Source organism: Trachurus trachurus (genome assembly GCF_905171665.1).
Source record: "Trachurus trachurus genome assembly, chromosome: 15".
NCBI classification, from domain to species: domain Eukaryota; kingdom Metazoa; phylum Chordata; class Actinopteri; order Carangiformes; family Carangidae; genus Trachurus; species Trachurus trachurus.
In genome coordinates, this window is record NC_139906.1 from 20949714 (window position 1) to 20966116 (window position 16403).

At 41.5% G+C, this 16403-nt stretch overlaps 2 protein-coding genes across 2 annotated transcripts in view; both read right to left on the minus strand.

Moving 5' to 3' along the window:
• Positions 1-16403, minus strand: part of rmdn2 (regulator of microtubule dynamics 2) — a 175083-nt gene that overhangs the window by 77387 nt on the left and 81293 nt on the right. The gene's annotated exons all lie outside the window — the stretch shown is intronic.
• nanp (N-acetylneuraminic acid phosphatase) lies at positions 245-2026 on the minus strand. Its single transcript, XM_083987935.1, has 2 exons — positions 1929-2026; positions 245-1146 (listed from the first exon to the last, which is right to left on the minus strand). Exons 1-2 carry the CDS (start codon positions 2016-2018, stop codon positions 505-507), a joined length of 732 nt encoding a protein of 243 aa, XP_083844061.1. The 5' UTR covers positions 2019-2026; the 3' UTR covers positions 245-504.

Below are 16403 nucleotides of genomic sequence, written 5' to 3' on the forward strand. Positions count from 1 at the left end.
CCTGAACTCAAATACGTAATGAAGCTTCATTTGGGGAGTCATGTGATTTTTAGCATGGTGAAGCGAGGCATAGAAACATCTTGCCGTGATACTTCTGCTTTGAAAGATCAATACTGTGTCGAACCATCTGTTTTAAGCAAAACATCTCTAGATTTAAGTATGTAAGATCACAAAACCTTACATTGAACAGTAAGTAGTGTGTAGAGGAATTAAAGGAACATTTCGCCCAATTGAAGGAGTTCAAGTGTGAAGAAGAGAATGGAAACGATTAAGTACAGTATTTAAGAAGATTTACTTTCCACCACTAAGTGAAGAGCTGAGTGTCCACTATTGAATTTCATTGTCCAAACTCCATGGAGATTGAAATTATAAAAACATATGAAATCTAGCGCAGAATAATTTAAAATAAAAACGTACCCCTGCTCAATAAGATATTTAAACATATACACGATTAAAAATGTCCACAAATCCCACATGAGATGCTCACAGGTCTCACAGTTGTCCTTACTCCAGCTGTGCCAGAACATGTGGCAGGTCTAACACAGTGGGAATGGTGTAGTGTGGTTTCACTGAGCCATCTGGCACAGGACATCCTGCACTGCTGATCCAAACTGTAGCCCGTACTCTGGCGTTCAGGCCCCCCTCAATGTCTGTGTCCAGAGAGTCTCCGACCATAATGCAGTCCTGGGCCTCCACCCCCAGCATGTTGAAACACAGTGTGAAGATGGAGAGGAAAGGTTTCTGCTCTGCGTGTTCTCCACCAATCACAACGGCATCGAAGAACTCCTCGCACCCGACCGCCTCCACTTTCTCCCTCTGGGTCTGAGTTTCCCCGTTGGTCAGCAACAGCAGCTTGTATCTGCTGCGTAGTTCTTTCAGGAGGTCGCTGATTGGAGGGGACAGGCTGAGAAGTTCCAGGCGACTGTTTTTCCACAGGTTGTAGCACTGAGCGGCCAGAGATGGTGGGGAGCCACTGCCCACGGCCTCCTGGATGCTCTCCTCCCAGTGACCCACTCGCACGTTGTCTATGGATCTGCCTGCTGCAGGGTCAAAACTCTCATGTAGTAGCTTCTGCTTGAACTTGTCACAAATGCTGCGGATGGTGTCGTCATCGATGCCCAGCGTTGTCTCCAAAAGTTCACTGGTCTGCAAGTCACACAATAGATCATAAAATTAATTTCACTATAACGGTTGTAAACAAATCAAACACAAGTGTGCACAAGAAAACTTTGACATGCCCCAGGCACAGCAATACACAGACTGGTGTAAATAATGTGATGAACAATGAATGGCTGAATTGTACCACAAAGTTTCAGTGGCAAGGCCCTGGTATGTGCATGGTGGATCAGAGCAGAGACGGTCTAACGCACAAACATGCCATTAATTCAGAAAACAATTTCATCAATTTGACAATGCATGTGAGCAAAACTCTGATGTACACTTCTGTTGTGTTGTCATGTTATAATACTGCTGAAATTGTTTTCTGGAGTTGCAGTAAGTTGAGCCCTCAGGGCCTCCGTAGTGACAGCTGCTTTGGTCCTTCAATGCTTTATTACGACTAGAGGCTGTTACGTAAACTGAATGGAGCAAATTCATGTGGTTAGTTAGTCTGTTAATTAGTTACACCGGTTACACCTGTGCATTTCCTGTTACCGCAAACCAATATGTCTGCTATAAAAACAGACACGACTTCCAACCCACAGATACAGATTAGAAGAACTTTAAATATGCTTTAAAGTCCCTCAAACATGAAATGGCACAACAGTAACAGTAAAGCGCCATTGTAAAGCAACCAAACGCTTGGTTTTGTATGAGAGTACAAACTAAGAGCGGCTAATGGGCTTTTGTTTGTAAAATAGAGGCGGAAGTTATAAACATGGACACCAACTTTTAACACTACACGAGGAGGAATTATCCACATTAATCACCTTCTGTATCGCTGCTCCACCTGCTCGACCTGTCTCTATCAGTGTGTTGTCCAAGTCAAACAGAATCGCCTTCACAGTTTGTCCGTCCATGGCCGGAGGAGCTCACTATCACCAAAGATATTCAATATGCTATCACTATCACTTGTCAAATCAGTCTTGCCGGTGGTTTGAACAGGAAGCACTGCCGGGTACACTGCATGCTGGGAGTTGTAGTTCTCATAAATAGCCAGTGTTTGAAAATTAAATACTCTAGGGGGCGCCAGTCGATAACAATACAGGGATTTTATTTTATTTCATTTTTATTTTTTTCAAACAGTTAGCCTACTCTCTTTGAGCTCAGGCCACTTGGTGTAGCTGGCTATAATAAATAACCAAAAATGTATGAAAACTATGAGAATATAAAAATTCAAAACGCAGACAATAAATTACAACATAATATGGGCATATGAATATGGGATCTAAGGGTGCTGGGATGTAGGAAAGAGGTTGATCTGTGTTTTTTTTCACACTTTCCCCACATTCACTTCATTCCTCTCATTTATAAAACAGACATTCATGTAAAACACATTATAGGCCTATGTAGGCTACTAGGCTAATTGTTTATACTTTGTACATACATTGAATAATAAATGCTAAATCTAAGGTAGATAATTAGATGCTAAATATAAATATTATATGTTAAATCTAGAAATGTTAAATGAAGGGCTGTAAAATGTATTGAATGGTTTGTTAAGAAAAGAAATTAACACCAAATCCGTTCAAAAAATAATTTCCAGGACTGAATTAATGCTTGGTGAATAGACTTTAAAATTAGAGACAGATTTGTAGATTTTGATACTACAGGACAGGTGAAGACTACAGTCAGGTGGAGCAGAATATTACACAAACACAGCTGATTATAACAGCACCCCCTTGTGGACACTGTGTCAGGTTCAGTGTCTGTGTAGTGGGTGAAATCTGCCAGTCTCTGTGTCTCTTTCTTTTTGCTGCAAGTGTCGTGTACAAAAAGTGAAAGATATCTTTTAACAGGGTCACCTACACTTTGATTAGATATGATGGAACAGCAAAATGGTGTATGTTTGCAGAGTCAGGTTGTTGTCAATCAAAACAAAGGTCACAGAGGTGCAACTTAAAAACAAGTTAACTGCTGCCTTATGTGCTTACAGTGGTTATGTAACATAAAATCAGTACAGTTTATAGATATGAAAGAAGAAACCCAGCTCCAGTACCTGGTGGGCTCTGTCCATGGTGCTGATACAACTTATATTAAACCCTATACAGATTACAGTGATAAAGTGTTCATCGATTGTACATTTAGTTTAAGTTTAGCCCATGAATGATGGATTTGAAGACTATGAATACAGTTTTGTGATGTATTTTGAATGTAGTTCGCTTCCACACATTCAACTCATTTTCCTCAGGTCTGGCACAATCACATATGCACAACATGTGTGACTGTATAAACTGAGTATTACAACTAAATGCCTTTATTCACCACGTTAATCTAAAAAATAATAATCAAAAAAGCCCCTACAGACTACACAGCCATGGGGTGGGACCAGGTTTAGGGAAAGAACAAAGCACATGATGTATACTCACTCCCCTTTACACTCAAAGCAGCATTTTAGGCCAGCTGCTATAACCACAAAATTAAGTCAGATTGTAAATGTTGTCAGATAGTGTTGAATTTAACAAGCACAGCACAACTCCTCATTTGTCACTAATTTTCTGCCTTAAAATGGGTTAAAATAACTTAAAGCGGCAAAAATCTCCTAGAAAACATTGATTTGACTTGTGAAGAACCTAAATTAATCATTTCCCTTGTGAATAAATAAATGTGTACATGTGAAAGTGTCTTCAAGTGGTTAGTCTAGGGTGATTGTTGTATCTCGCTCTGCTTCATGCTGCAGGCGACAGGCTTGTTCAGGGAAGCAACCACTCCTTTAACTGTGCTCTGCTATTTGCAGATTTTTTACATAATCAGAAGAAAGTTGCTCACAGAATGATGGAAACTGATAAAAAATTATAATATGAGTTGGTTTCACTGCCTCTGAAATGTGTGTGACCTGCCACCTCAGGTGTCACCAATCATTATGCAACATAACAGCTATTTCTTACCAGTTTAACTCCAACAGTGTCTGGTGATAGAGAGCAACCCTCTTGTTTTGCCTCTTTCTTTCTTTTTTTTTTTTTTTTAGCATTTCTTTTGTTGTCCTGGAGTTAGCATGCTAATAATGTATATACAGTGAGGGTAAGCCTTGTAAATAAAGAGCTATTGATGCCAATGTAGGCTATGCATAGCAAAACTCACAAAAGGTCTTTGTTATATCGTTAATACTGAGTTAAATTTAACATTTAGACTTAGCATTTAATGATAGGACTGAAACATGATACTACTCTGGTTTAACATTGACATTCAGATTTACACATATACATTGCATATACATATATTATATAAAAATTACTTTCTGTCTCAAATGTGCGACGGAATTTTCAAAATTTATCAGCTGGAATATTGTAATCCGGTTTAAGAAACATGTTGCCCAACATTTATATTCATTTTGTGAGCAGATGTGGCCCTCATGGAGCAGATGGCCTTATTTGACTCCTTTATTACGCTGGTGTTCAGGCATCACGCCTCATTTTCCATCATGAAAAGGTTTTCCATTCATTGGTGACTGAACTGTGAAAGCTGTTTCTATTACTCAGCAAAATTATTTTTAGAGAAGTAACAATCAAAATGAGCGTGAAACAATCAGTGTCATCACTTGTCAAATTAACTGGCCTACGTGACTCTTGACCATGGATATTGCCAATTTAAACACATATTCCGTGACACACACTCTTTCAAAATCAAAACATACCTCAACTCTTATGCAACCCGTCCTTTAACTCGCTCTCTCATCTGGCAATAAGCCAGAGGTTCACACGCAATAGTGTGCAGGCCTGTTGCATTACTGTACCAAACCAAATCAGAAATCACAACAATCCTTTCTCGCATTACCTGCAAGGATACTGGTTCCAGAGCAGGTGTTTGAGCCTCCAACAGAAGCCTGACCTAATTATCTCAATTACCTTTGACAAAATACGTCAAAGATAAACTATAAATCAAGGGATGGTGGGAGAGGCTTAACCTGCTATTATCTTTCAGAACAAACAACACTCGCTGCTTGCATGCAAACGAGGAATAAACTTGTTTAAATTAGAGACGTGCAGCCTTTTTTTGTAAACTTGCACTCACTCTCAGAGAGGGAAGAGAAACATAAACAGTGGATATGTGAAGAGCAAGCATACACGAGGAAGATGGAAATCCCCCTCTGATGTGCAGGAAAAGAAAAAAAGAAGAAAAAAATAGATGACTTCCCCGACAGTGCATGTGTGACTCCGCATGCATCTGAAGGACCGGTAGGGCCTGGTGTCTTTGTCTGCACGACACCATTCCTCTTTTATCTGTGTGGGTGGTCGTGCCAGTACATAGTCACACGCAGAGGCGCCGTTTGTGAACAGGCAAGGCAGGCAACTGCTTGGGGCCCCGAGCCATTAGGGGGCCCCCGAGGGACGGGGCCTGAGGGCAGTTTTATCGACAGAAATATCTCAAAATGCGCTACCCGCAGTGACCGCACCCCCCTCCCCGTATCGTCGTATAGCGTCGATTTGCAATGACATCTCAGTAGGAAACCCCCCTAACGGGGCCCCATGTCATTCTCCGGACCTGATCTCATCTAACGTCAACCTGTATGATGCACCAGCACCTTATCACCGGGAGTTTCTAAAGAAGCCGAGGGAAAAAGAAGAGCCCACCTGGGAGCAAGACGAGAAGAAAAAAGAGACTGAAGTAAAAATGAATGCAAGACAGTGGTGGTAAGTGGAGCAGAGTGTAACGTGAACAGTAAATAACTGTTATGCTAATAGTCTAATGTTAGCTTCAGACCAGTGGTGACCAGTTAGCGAGTGGGACTGCACTGGAGTGAGGGACTCGGTGCGTGCGGTTCTGGTGCTCCACTCGGATACGGTCGTTAACCCTCATAGCTCCCTAAGCTTTCTGAAGGGGTAGCGAGTTACCTTTAACTCTTTGACTGCCAGCCATTCTCACAGCAGCTTCCTCCAGCTTGCCAGGCTTTTTCCAGCTTTTTGACTGATTTCCGTAGACCCACCATATATTATGTACTGTTACTACATACACATTCAACCCATCAAAGGAAAGATGAGGGTCTCTAGTTTCCAGCAAAAAAAACTGTTTGTTTCTATCTTGTTCCAGTCTTGTGAAATTTGCGGTTGAATATAGGTTACTTTAGCCCAAAATGCCATTTTGGCACCAAAATCTTGAGAAAAAGAGGTTTTTGTGTCGGCTGTCATTTTCAGGTGAACCAGTACAATTGGCTCCTTTATATTTTGCTTTAGTGATGCCTCAACATCTGTACAGTTGTTCTCTTGTAAACAACAACTAAATCAACACTGACAAATGACTTTTGATGACAACAGACAAAATATTTAGCTACTGACACACACTACTGCAGCCTTTTTTCCTTCTTTTCTTTGAGTTACAACTTTTTCTTTCCTTTTTTTTAGTGTGTGTGCGTACGTGACGTGTGCATGTGCATGTACGTGTGCGTGTGTGTGTGTCTGTGTGTGTGTGTGTGTGTGTGTGTGTGTGCGCGTGTGCGCGGATCAGTTCGACAGGTTTTTGTAGCCGAAACACGGCGCTTTAGATCAGATCCAGCTTCCTCTGGTCAGCAGGCAGCGGTCTCACTCACTCTCTCTGTCTCTCACACACATCTACACACACACATCTACACACAGCCTACAGCTCTGGCTGACGTGCCCCCTGAACTCAGCCACAGACAGTCTTTGCTCACAACAGACACTCCCACCATCTTTACCTCTCCTCTCGTTACGTTCGCCGGCGCCGTCCGTTCCTCATCCACACTAGATCGGGGATTTTCAAGCTGCTATCTGAGTGATTTCTCGCAAAATCTGGCGACTTTCCAAACGCTCTTGACGACTAACGACGAGCGATCAACGGGGTTGTTGTTACTAACGTGTGTGCGTTGTATCACGGAGCTGCACGGAGCTTCAACGAGCTGCCGAGCCGCCATGAGCCCCGCCGCCGCCCCCGAAGCTCTCACCGGCGGCCAGAGTCACGGAGCGGCGCCGCTGCAGTCAGACACCCGCACCGCTCCGTGAGGGGGGAAAAACACGCCATATTTTTTATATCTCTCAATCCAAATGTGTTTTTCTGCACTTTATTTTGATGATACAAGTCTGATCTTCACAGAGGAGTAGGGCAAGACATTCAACATGGCGTTGCCATTAAAAAAACGCTAAGACGAGTTATCTCGTCTTTGGCAGACTACGCTTGGATTCGCTAAGACGAGATAACTCGTCTTTGGCAGTGAAAGAGTTAATGTTGTAACTTTTTTTCTATTAATGCAAATTGCATAAAACTTGGTCAAGATGTGTATTTAGGGTTGACCCATGATATTCTAGAAGATGGGTTGTCTAACTCATTTTCAAAGGTCTCTAAAAAAAATACACCTCATTTACTCCTTAGTGCCAATCCGTGCCACATTGACTTACATTGAAAACGACCTTTCTATAATCTAATGCCATCTCAGTATAAATTTTCAGAATAAAATTTTTTCACCTCACACACTTGCTCAACACTTCAATGGTGCAGTTTGAACTGTTTTCCATGACATAGAACAATTTTCTCAAAAAGGGCCATGCTTTTTATCTCAGTGACAAAAAAACCCATAGACTTCAATGTTATTTCAGCAAATCAGTGTCTTTCAAAACTTGAAAAATGCTCAAATGTTTATACCACATCCAATGAAGCAAAAAATATTTTTTCTTCTTTCATGTGAGGTTATTTGAGTGTGAAAGGGTCTCAAATTTGTAATTCTGGTGTTTGTTTGTTTTTCAAGCACTTTTATCAGTCAGATCACATGCATAAAAGACAGCTAATTATTTAGGTCAGTCTTTTGCAAGGGAATTTAGTTCCCTCTCTGTAATGCACTGCCATTCCAGTTCAAATTAGATTTTTTCCCAATTTTTTTTGCATTTTATCTTGAAACAACTTCTCATTGAGCTTTTTAAATTGTGGTTGCTATGATCTAATGTTTTTGCATACCCAGTAATGGCCTGCCACCTACAGGCCATTTTTGCGAAAAAAACAGGATTGGATTACAGAACTGATAAATCAGCTGTGTGTGTGTGTGCATACGTGAATGTGTGCGTGCACGTGTGCGTGTGTGTGTGGGTGTATATATGTGTGTGTGAGAGAGTGTTTTCGCGCGCGTGCGTGTGTCGTGCGTGCATTTCTGTGCGTTTAGGCTCCATGATAGGTCCTCTGCCTGTGTGTGTGTGTGTGTGTGTGTGTGTGTGTGTGTGTGTGTGTGTGTGTGTGTGTGTGTGTGTGTGTGTGTGTGTGCGCGCGCGCGCCCGTGTGCGCGTTCACACATTCAAGCTGTAAACAGCACACCTCCGAGCCGTGGTTGGCTCTCACAAAGCGGGGTGGAGTGGTGCCCTAGCCCGCGGACACTCTGGCTTCACGCCGGTGCCTAGTGGAAGTTATCCATCGTCACGGTGTATCTCCCAGGCAGCCCCGCCACCAGGCCGAGGAACGCCCGCTTCCCCTGCTCTCTCTCTGGGGGCGAAGCTCCTGGTGCTCCCCTCCCTGGAGCGGAAGATTCCCGCGAGGAGCAGCAGTCACTGTCCGACCAGCGCCTTCATTTCAACGGCGTCAGTCTGCTGCCAGCCCGCTGTCTCCGCTCGCCCTGGAGGTTAGTGTTGTTGACGTTTTTTTTTCGGATGTCCTCCGTGAAAAAAATATAAAGGCGTCCTCGTGGTCATTAACCTCCAGGGCGAGCGGAGGCACGCGGACTGGCAGCAGACTGACGCTGTTGTCTTCCGCTCGAGGGGGGAAAGCACAAGAGCCTCTCCCCGGAGAGAGAGCAGGGGAAGCGGGCGGTGCTCTGCCTGGCCGCGGTGGCGGGGCTGCCTGAGGGCTACACCGTAACAACGGATAACTTTTCCACAAGTCTGGGGCTGGGGGGCTGGGGCTGGGGGGCGAGCTGCTCTCGCGGAGGCTCGCGTGTGTCGGCACAATCAGGAGGAACCGGGCGACTCGTCCTCAGCAGCTCCGCGGGGAAAAGACCGAAATCCCCGGGGAGCTGCTGAGGAGGAGTCGGCCGGTCACCAGCTCCGTCTTCGGTTTCACCGACCACTCAGCAACCCTTTGCCGCGCCTGCGCTGCGGTTTCTCCGCTGGAAGAAGCCGCCGCAGCCCCCCCACCCGAGCCCTACTTCACACACACACACACACACACACACACACACACACACACACACACACACACACACACACACACACACACACACACACACACACACACACACACACACACACACACACACACAGTGCTTTTGCTAATGTTAAATAAATTGTAATTTCTTTATTTCTGCTGTAACACAAAAAATAAAGATGCAACAAAAAAAAAATTTATACCATTTTTTAACACTTCAGGGCTCTGATAATCATGCACAAAAAAATTTAATTTTGCATTAATCATATTTATTTTAACCTAATTTTCAGTTTTTGCAAGTTGGAGCATAGTGTAGGCAAACTGGAATTTAAAGGGTTAAAATTTTGAAACTGATTGATTTTTTGCTATTGGTGGTTAGGCCAGAAGTCAGTGATGACAGCCATAAAAATTTTTTTTAACTTTTTATTTTTAGATAACATTTACAGGCCATTAACTGACAGTGGCCAGTCCGTGCCCTTAAGAAGCTTAACGTAACTTTTTTTTAAAAACCGCTGTAACACAAAAAATAAAGATGCAACAAAAAACATTTTTATACCATTTTTTAACACTCCAGGGCTCTGATAATCATGCACAAAAAAATTAGATTTTGCATTAATCATATTTATTTTAACCTAATTTTCAGTTTTTGCAAGTTGGAGCATAGTGTAGGCAAACTGGAATTTAAAGGGTTAAAATTTTGAAACTGATTGATTTTTTGCTATTGGTGGTTAGGCCAGAAGTCAGTGATGACAGCCATAAAAAATTTTTTTTAACTTTTCATTTATAGATAACATTTACAGGCCATTAACTGACAGTGGCCAGTCCGTGCCCTTAAGAAGCTTAACGTAACTTTTTTTTAAAAACCGCTGTAACACAAAAAATAAAGATGCAACAAAAAACATTTTTATACCATTTTTTAACACTCCAGGGCTCTGATAATCATGCCCAAAAAAATTTGATTTTGCATTAATCATATTTATTTTAACCTAATTTTCAGTTTTTGCAAGTTGGAGCATAGTGTAGGCAAACTGGAATTTAAAGGGTTAAAATTTTGAAACTGATTGATTTTTTGCTATTGGTGGTTAGGCCAGAAGTCAGTGATGACAGCCATAAAAAAAAAATTGTAACTTTTCATTTATAGATAACATTTACAGGCCATTAACTGACAGTGGCCAGTCCGTGCCCTTAAGAAGCTTAACGTAACTTTTTCTTAAGGAGCTATGAGGGTTAAGTGACAAAAAAAAGAAGAAAAAAAAGAGCAAGATTAACTTAACGTTATCTGCTGGCCTCCTTGGCAGCAAGTAACAACACTATTAACTTGCTAGCTAGCAGGGTGACATATGTTACAGTATTGAAGTGAGTAGCCTATTATTATTATTATAATAATATGAAAGTGTAATCTATTGGTGCTATGAAAGCTATGCCCAAGGAAAACATTTAAAAATCACTCTCTTATCTCTCCTCAGGATTATTATTTAGGTTTCTGACAGCAGCAAATCAGAAGGACAAAGTGCCTCCTCCCAGTGCTGACAGTGAAAACTGTAAGTGTATATTGTTATAAAGAATCTTTAGAGGGCATGGTATATCAATTAAAGTAAAACTGTCTTTTGTTTTTTTGTCATATCAGTTGAACGTACACCTCCAGTGAGACAGCAACACCTGCCCATCATGAAGACGACATGTCACCAGCTTACACCATAACTGGACATTTGGAATAAAAAAAGTTTAAATTTCATAAATTTTTTGTTGGTGTTCGATTATTTATAAAATTATGGTGATAAACACTGGTTGGAGGGCCCCCTGGGGATTTTTGCTTAGGGCCCCAGCAGACTCTAAAATCGCCTCTGGTCACACGCTATCTCTCAGCTGGGCACAGATCCCCCGGAAAGGTCAATTATCAAAGTGTCGTTCCACCAAACACCTTACAGCCTCTTAACAGCTGGAAGGTAACACTTTGAATCTGCATTATTTTCCCGTTTGTTAAAGCACTTTAGCATCACCTTATATGTTTGTGTGACCTTCCCTCAGTTCTGTATAACTATGTTGAAGCTCTGCGGGTATGTGCATGGATACAGGGGACAGACTTTTGGATGGCCAAGTGTAAGTCAAAGGGCTATGTGAGCCTTTAGGCCATCCGACCAATTAGTAAATTACTTGGGATTCAGTTGACTGGGTTGCTCCTGTAGGTTTTAATTAAAGGCAGGAAAGCTTGAAGTGATAGTTCGGATTATTTGGGCACTTATCTGTAGTCAGTGTTTTACCTGTGGTAGACAGAGATTTAGTATGCCACTTTAAAATGCCCACAAAAATGGTGTCAGTTGAAGTGTAAGCTTTATTTTGGAACTTTGGAATCACTACACATGAGCACATACACTGTATTCCTCTGCAAATAAACTGTTTAAGTCAGAAACAGCCAAGCGTAGATGTGCTTGTGCACAGGAATTGGGAAGTTCAACGGCTGAGTTCCAGAGAAAAGCTTAGGAAGGAAGAGCAGTGAAAATATTCAAAATATAGCACACACAAATGGATGTTGACTTTTTTTGTGGCTACATTATGTTTTTTTTTGTTTTGTTTTTTGCAGACCCATTCCAGAGCAGCTCATCACTCAGCTTCTGTGCTGGTGCTCCAGCTGCAAGGTATAGGCTAGTTAATAACCTAACTAACTATACCTTGCTTAGGCCCATGTCAAATAACCTCAACTATCACTTTAAGAGAATGGAGCTCTCTGTTACATTGGTAAGAAACGAGCTGTACGTGACACTAGAAATGAGCAGGTCACTTACAAATCAAGATATGAGGATTCCCTCAGGTATAGCTCGTCATCCGTGCCATCCTTGACCGGGTGACACCAAATTCTTTATCTGCAGTCTTTAAGCTGTTCTCAAATATTGAACATTCTTCACATAATGAGAGATAAAGATCAAATATTCAGACGATGGAGCTGCGATAGAAACGGCAATAACTGGAACTCAGCTGTCCTTTCTTTGTCAAGATGCTCCCATCAAGCCTGGTTTCTGATACAAAGACAAACTCCAGCCACACACACGCACACACATAGATGTGAGATTTTATCGAGGCCAGGGGAATGTATGAACTACAGTCTAAATAGAGAAACACTGGTGTGCCTAATGGCACTTGTCATGGTAACAGGGGGAGTCTGGCAACCTGCACGTACACACAAACAAAAACAATCTGATCTGGGGCAGGATGGTGCCGCTTCAGCTGGTTATGTAATGCTGCATGATGAAGGAGCGATACGCTTTTCTGTAAAGCTTATATAAAGTGTATGTTAGAGGCCTTCAGAAACCTCTCGCTCACTGACACACCAGTGTCATCATGACACTATTACACCATGACTATCTGTTACTTCTCTCAGTGATGATTGCCCATACATTAAAATTAATTGAATGACTTTTCTTCAGTAGGCCTTTTGTGTGTGGAGCAGTATTATGCATCATCCGATGTATGCGTTCGCTGAATATTGTTGCACTTAAAAGACTAAACCAAGTTGTCTGGCAGCTTGCCAGAGCTCCCTGCATGCGTTGTGTGCTGATACACCTGAGTTCTCCTGACCGGCCACTGAACCAGTGCAGCAGCAGGGAGGGAGGCAAAGTATGTGTGGTCACTGGAGTAAAGCTGAGAGTAACTGGACCCTGGACCCCGAGGAATATTCAGAAGGAGAGTGTGTTAACTTGTACCACTTACACTGTGTTTGTTTTGGGTAAAGGTTGTTTTGGGTAAAGGTTGAGCCTCCTACGTACAGTACGAAGGTTAATTTTCCTCCATTGTGTAGCTCTGAGCAGCTCACGGCTCTGCTCCGCCGTTCTAAAAACAGGTTGCACAGGTTGGAAGTAAATCCAAGTGTGTATGAGTCAGTGTGACGGGAGCAGCATACTATATGTGTGCAACAGAAATGTCTGTTAAAATGAAAATGATTTATCTTTAATACTTTAAAAACAACAGTCTGTTGATGAGTTTCTTTTGTCATCTATCAGCCCCTTTTATCTTTATTACATGGAGATACATTGAGCGTTCAGTCTGAGATGAAAGCGATTTATGACTCAGAGTAAATTCATTTGGTCTAACTCATAAAGAAACTAAAGGAATCAGCAATAAAACATATTGTGTGAAGGTAACTTTCTTTTAGAGCTGACTCATCATGAGGTATGAGTAGCCTGGAGTAAATCAAAGTATGTGTGTGTGTGTGGGTGTGTGTGTAGCTTGCTAACCCACAGGAGTTACACAGATTCTACATCACACCACTGTATCCCAAAGGTGCAATTTTCAGGCTGACTGGACGAGCCTGAGATGGGACGTGCTGAGACAGGTGAGTGGATGAGGTGTACCAGAGGCTTTGATGCTTCTCCCTGACACACGCGAGGCAAACCACAACACAGACCCAACTCGCTGTTACCATGTCAGCAGCACTGTGAGAAGCAATGTCATTTCTTATCAAAACATATTATATGTCAGGCTGCTGAGAGCCAACCCGGTTGTGTTAACATGTGCAGAAGAAGGTTCGCTTCGAGGAACTGTCTCGGGTCCTGGTTTCACACTTTGGATTGACATGAATGATGAAACCAAAAAGCACATGAATGGAGGATGAAACAAAAAGTCCAGTTGACTGGTGGCCAACAAGCCGTCAGTGGAATTTTGTAAATGATCTGCGGCTCATACTTCCGTGTGAGATTTTGAAACTGACATCATGGGTTTGCACACAACATTTGGTTTGGAAAAACCCTGGAGGGACATTCAGAAAATTGAGACATTTCAATCAAGTGATAGCATCAAGTGTCAGATAATTACTCATACAAAGTTACAAAGCACCGCTCTCTTTTCACTTTGCTGCTTTTATGCTTTTCATATAAACTGAATAAACAAATAAAAGTTTATGAGCTTTCGACGTGTTACTGTGGATCCTCTAAATCTAAAAGTAGCCTTTTCATTGTCATTAATTAATCAAATAGTATAATATTTACTAACTGAAAAACTGTCTAGGTATTTGAAATGATTGTTCCTATTCAGAGGAAAGTGGAATAATCATTTTTTTCTGGAAAAAATGACACAAAACACCAACTGAAAACATCACAGAATTGATAAGTAATTACAAATCATGTCCATCTTTCTTCTATGGCCAAAAAGGAGAGAGAAAGATATTCTACCATTTTTCACAGATGATTTCTATCAGCTGCTATTTGTTTGAGCCATTTTGTTTGCTTTAAAAACTGTCAGATACTCTATTGGATATAAGTCAGGGTAGGGTACATACTTTGCCAGGTTATATTTGTTTCTTGTGTCTCTTCTATATATTCTTGTGTGATTTCTTTTTTTTGCAGTGTGTTTGGAGGTTATCTCTCCTGCTAAGTTTCTTCAGACTGGGAATCATCTTTACATTCAGAGTCACACAAACCCACAAACTTGTTTGTTTGTATGTCTGTCAAATGTTTTGTTGTTTTTGTTTGGGACCTAATTCCCTTGTCTTATCTATTTCGTCTTGTTCTTTTTCGTCAATGTGGTAGTCTATGTGCCCTAGTGTCTTTCCATGTGTTGTGTGTTGTCTTCCTTGTTTTTAAATCCATGTTGTCTACCATCAAACAGGACCACAATGGAAATAAGCCTTTGGGCTTTATTGTGTTTTAATCCTTTTGAACACTTGTTTAACGTTGTTCAATAAAGTTAAAAAAAAAAAAAAAAAAAAACTTCCACCAATAGGTATGGAAGTATATGTGCACCTTTATTGGCAATTGGCAATCCAATTGGCAAAATGGCAATTCAGTGTTTATTTTGTCATGTAATTTTAAAATGTTTTTGGCAATTGACAATTTAATGTACAAAGTGGCAATGCAATCTCCAATACAGTTTTGATAATCAGGAATTAAAACTGAATTATCAAATGTCATATGGCATATGGCACCATGGTGCACTCACTGTGGTTGTCCCTGGCTACACGCTGGACCCCATCTGATCCCAACACATCTATTTTGGTTTCATTTGACCAAAGAATGAGCTGCCAACATTCAACAGGCTTCTTGTATTGTGTATGTTGAGGACAACTTCACAGATGTAAACGTCCTTTGCTCCGACTGATCAGTCAAACATCAGATTTGCCAGAAGCGCAAACCGCCTATTTTCCAATAAAAGGTTGAGTCACATTTCTAAGGACAGCTTCTGTTATTAACTTTACGGCTCTTCCTATTCCTCCTCAATGCTGCAGCTGTTCTTCCCCTAATGCTCCAGTATGGTTTCTGTTTTCAGACGGTTCCTCGCCATGTGGAGTTTTTCTGCATTGGACACAATTGGGCCGAAGTTGAGGAAGCTGCAGAGCTCCCAGTTTTATTTTACGACCTTGTTTGTGAAATTAGCTTTAATTGGAAATCACAGGTGTGATCACATTTGTTTCATATGGGGGCTACACTTTCAATGGGATGTTACCTGTTTGTTTTTAATTGTACAAATAATCAAATGCAATACACAATTTAAATATGCAATTTTTGAATTTGTTTTGAATAACATTATGATATAACATTTCATTATAGTTATAGCACAGAGGTCTGAGAAGGGGAAAGGTCACTTGCCTAATACATGCAATGCTATTAAACTGGCTAAAATGGGAAACCTGTCTTTGTTCTAATGAGGTTGGTAGCCACTGGTCTTTTTTTTCTTCTTTTTTTTAACCCTACCATCTGCTCATGGTTAACACTTGATATTTCTGCAAATTTCACCTCAAGGATGTGAAAACAAACCCAATCAAGCCCCTTTCCTTATCCTCCCCTGATTGGATCATGATGTGTGACGCCAAAATTCAGGGAGTGAAGAGAACAGATGGTGTGTAGCTTCTGGTCTCTGACACTTTCCATTTGAAGGCTTTTTTCCCCCTTCGTCAGGGAGGAGTGTTGATGACATGACATGCCCCGTGTCAATGGCAGAGGTTTAAGAGAAGCTTCCAGATGGAGGGTCTGGTACTGACGTGGAGGAGACATGACTCCATATGGATTCTGTGTGTCATTCTTGCCTCTCCTTGTATGTGTGTTCACCGTGAGATCATCCACCTCCAACATACTGACCTCATTTGAGAGTCTAGAAGAAGAAAACTTTTTCTTTCTCCACAGGCTATGTCACATCAGATTTTTTTTCTGTTTATGTCTACTGATGCCAGTTCATATGAGTGTGAT

Coding starts and splice junctions, on each gene's coding strand:
- nanp (XM_083987935.1), bottom strand. CDS start 2,018: ATGGACGGACAAACTGTGAAGGCGATTCTGTTTGACTTGGACAACACA. Junction 1,147..1,928: donor GTGGAGCAGCGATACAGAAG/GTGATTAATGTG, acceptor TGTGACTTGCAG/ACCAGTGAACTTTTGGAGAC.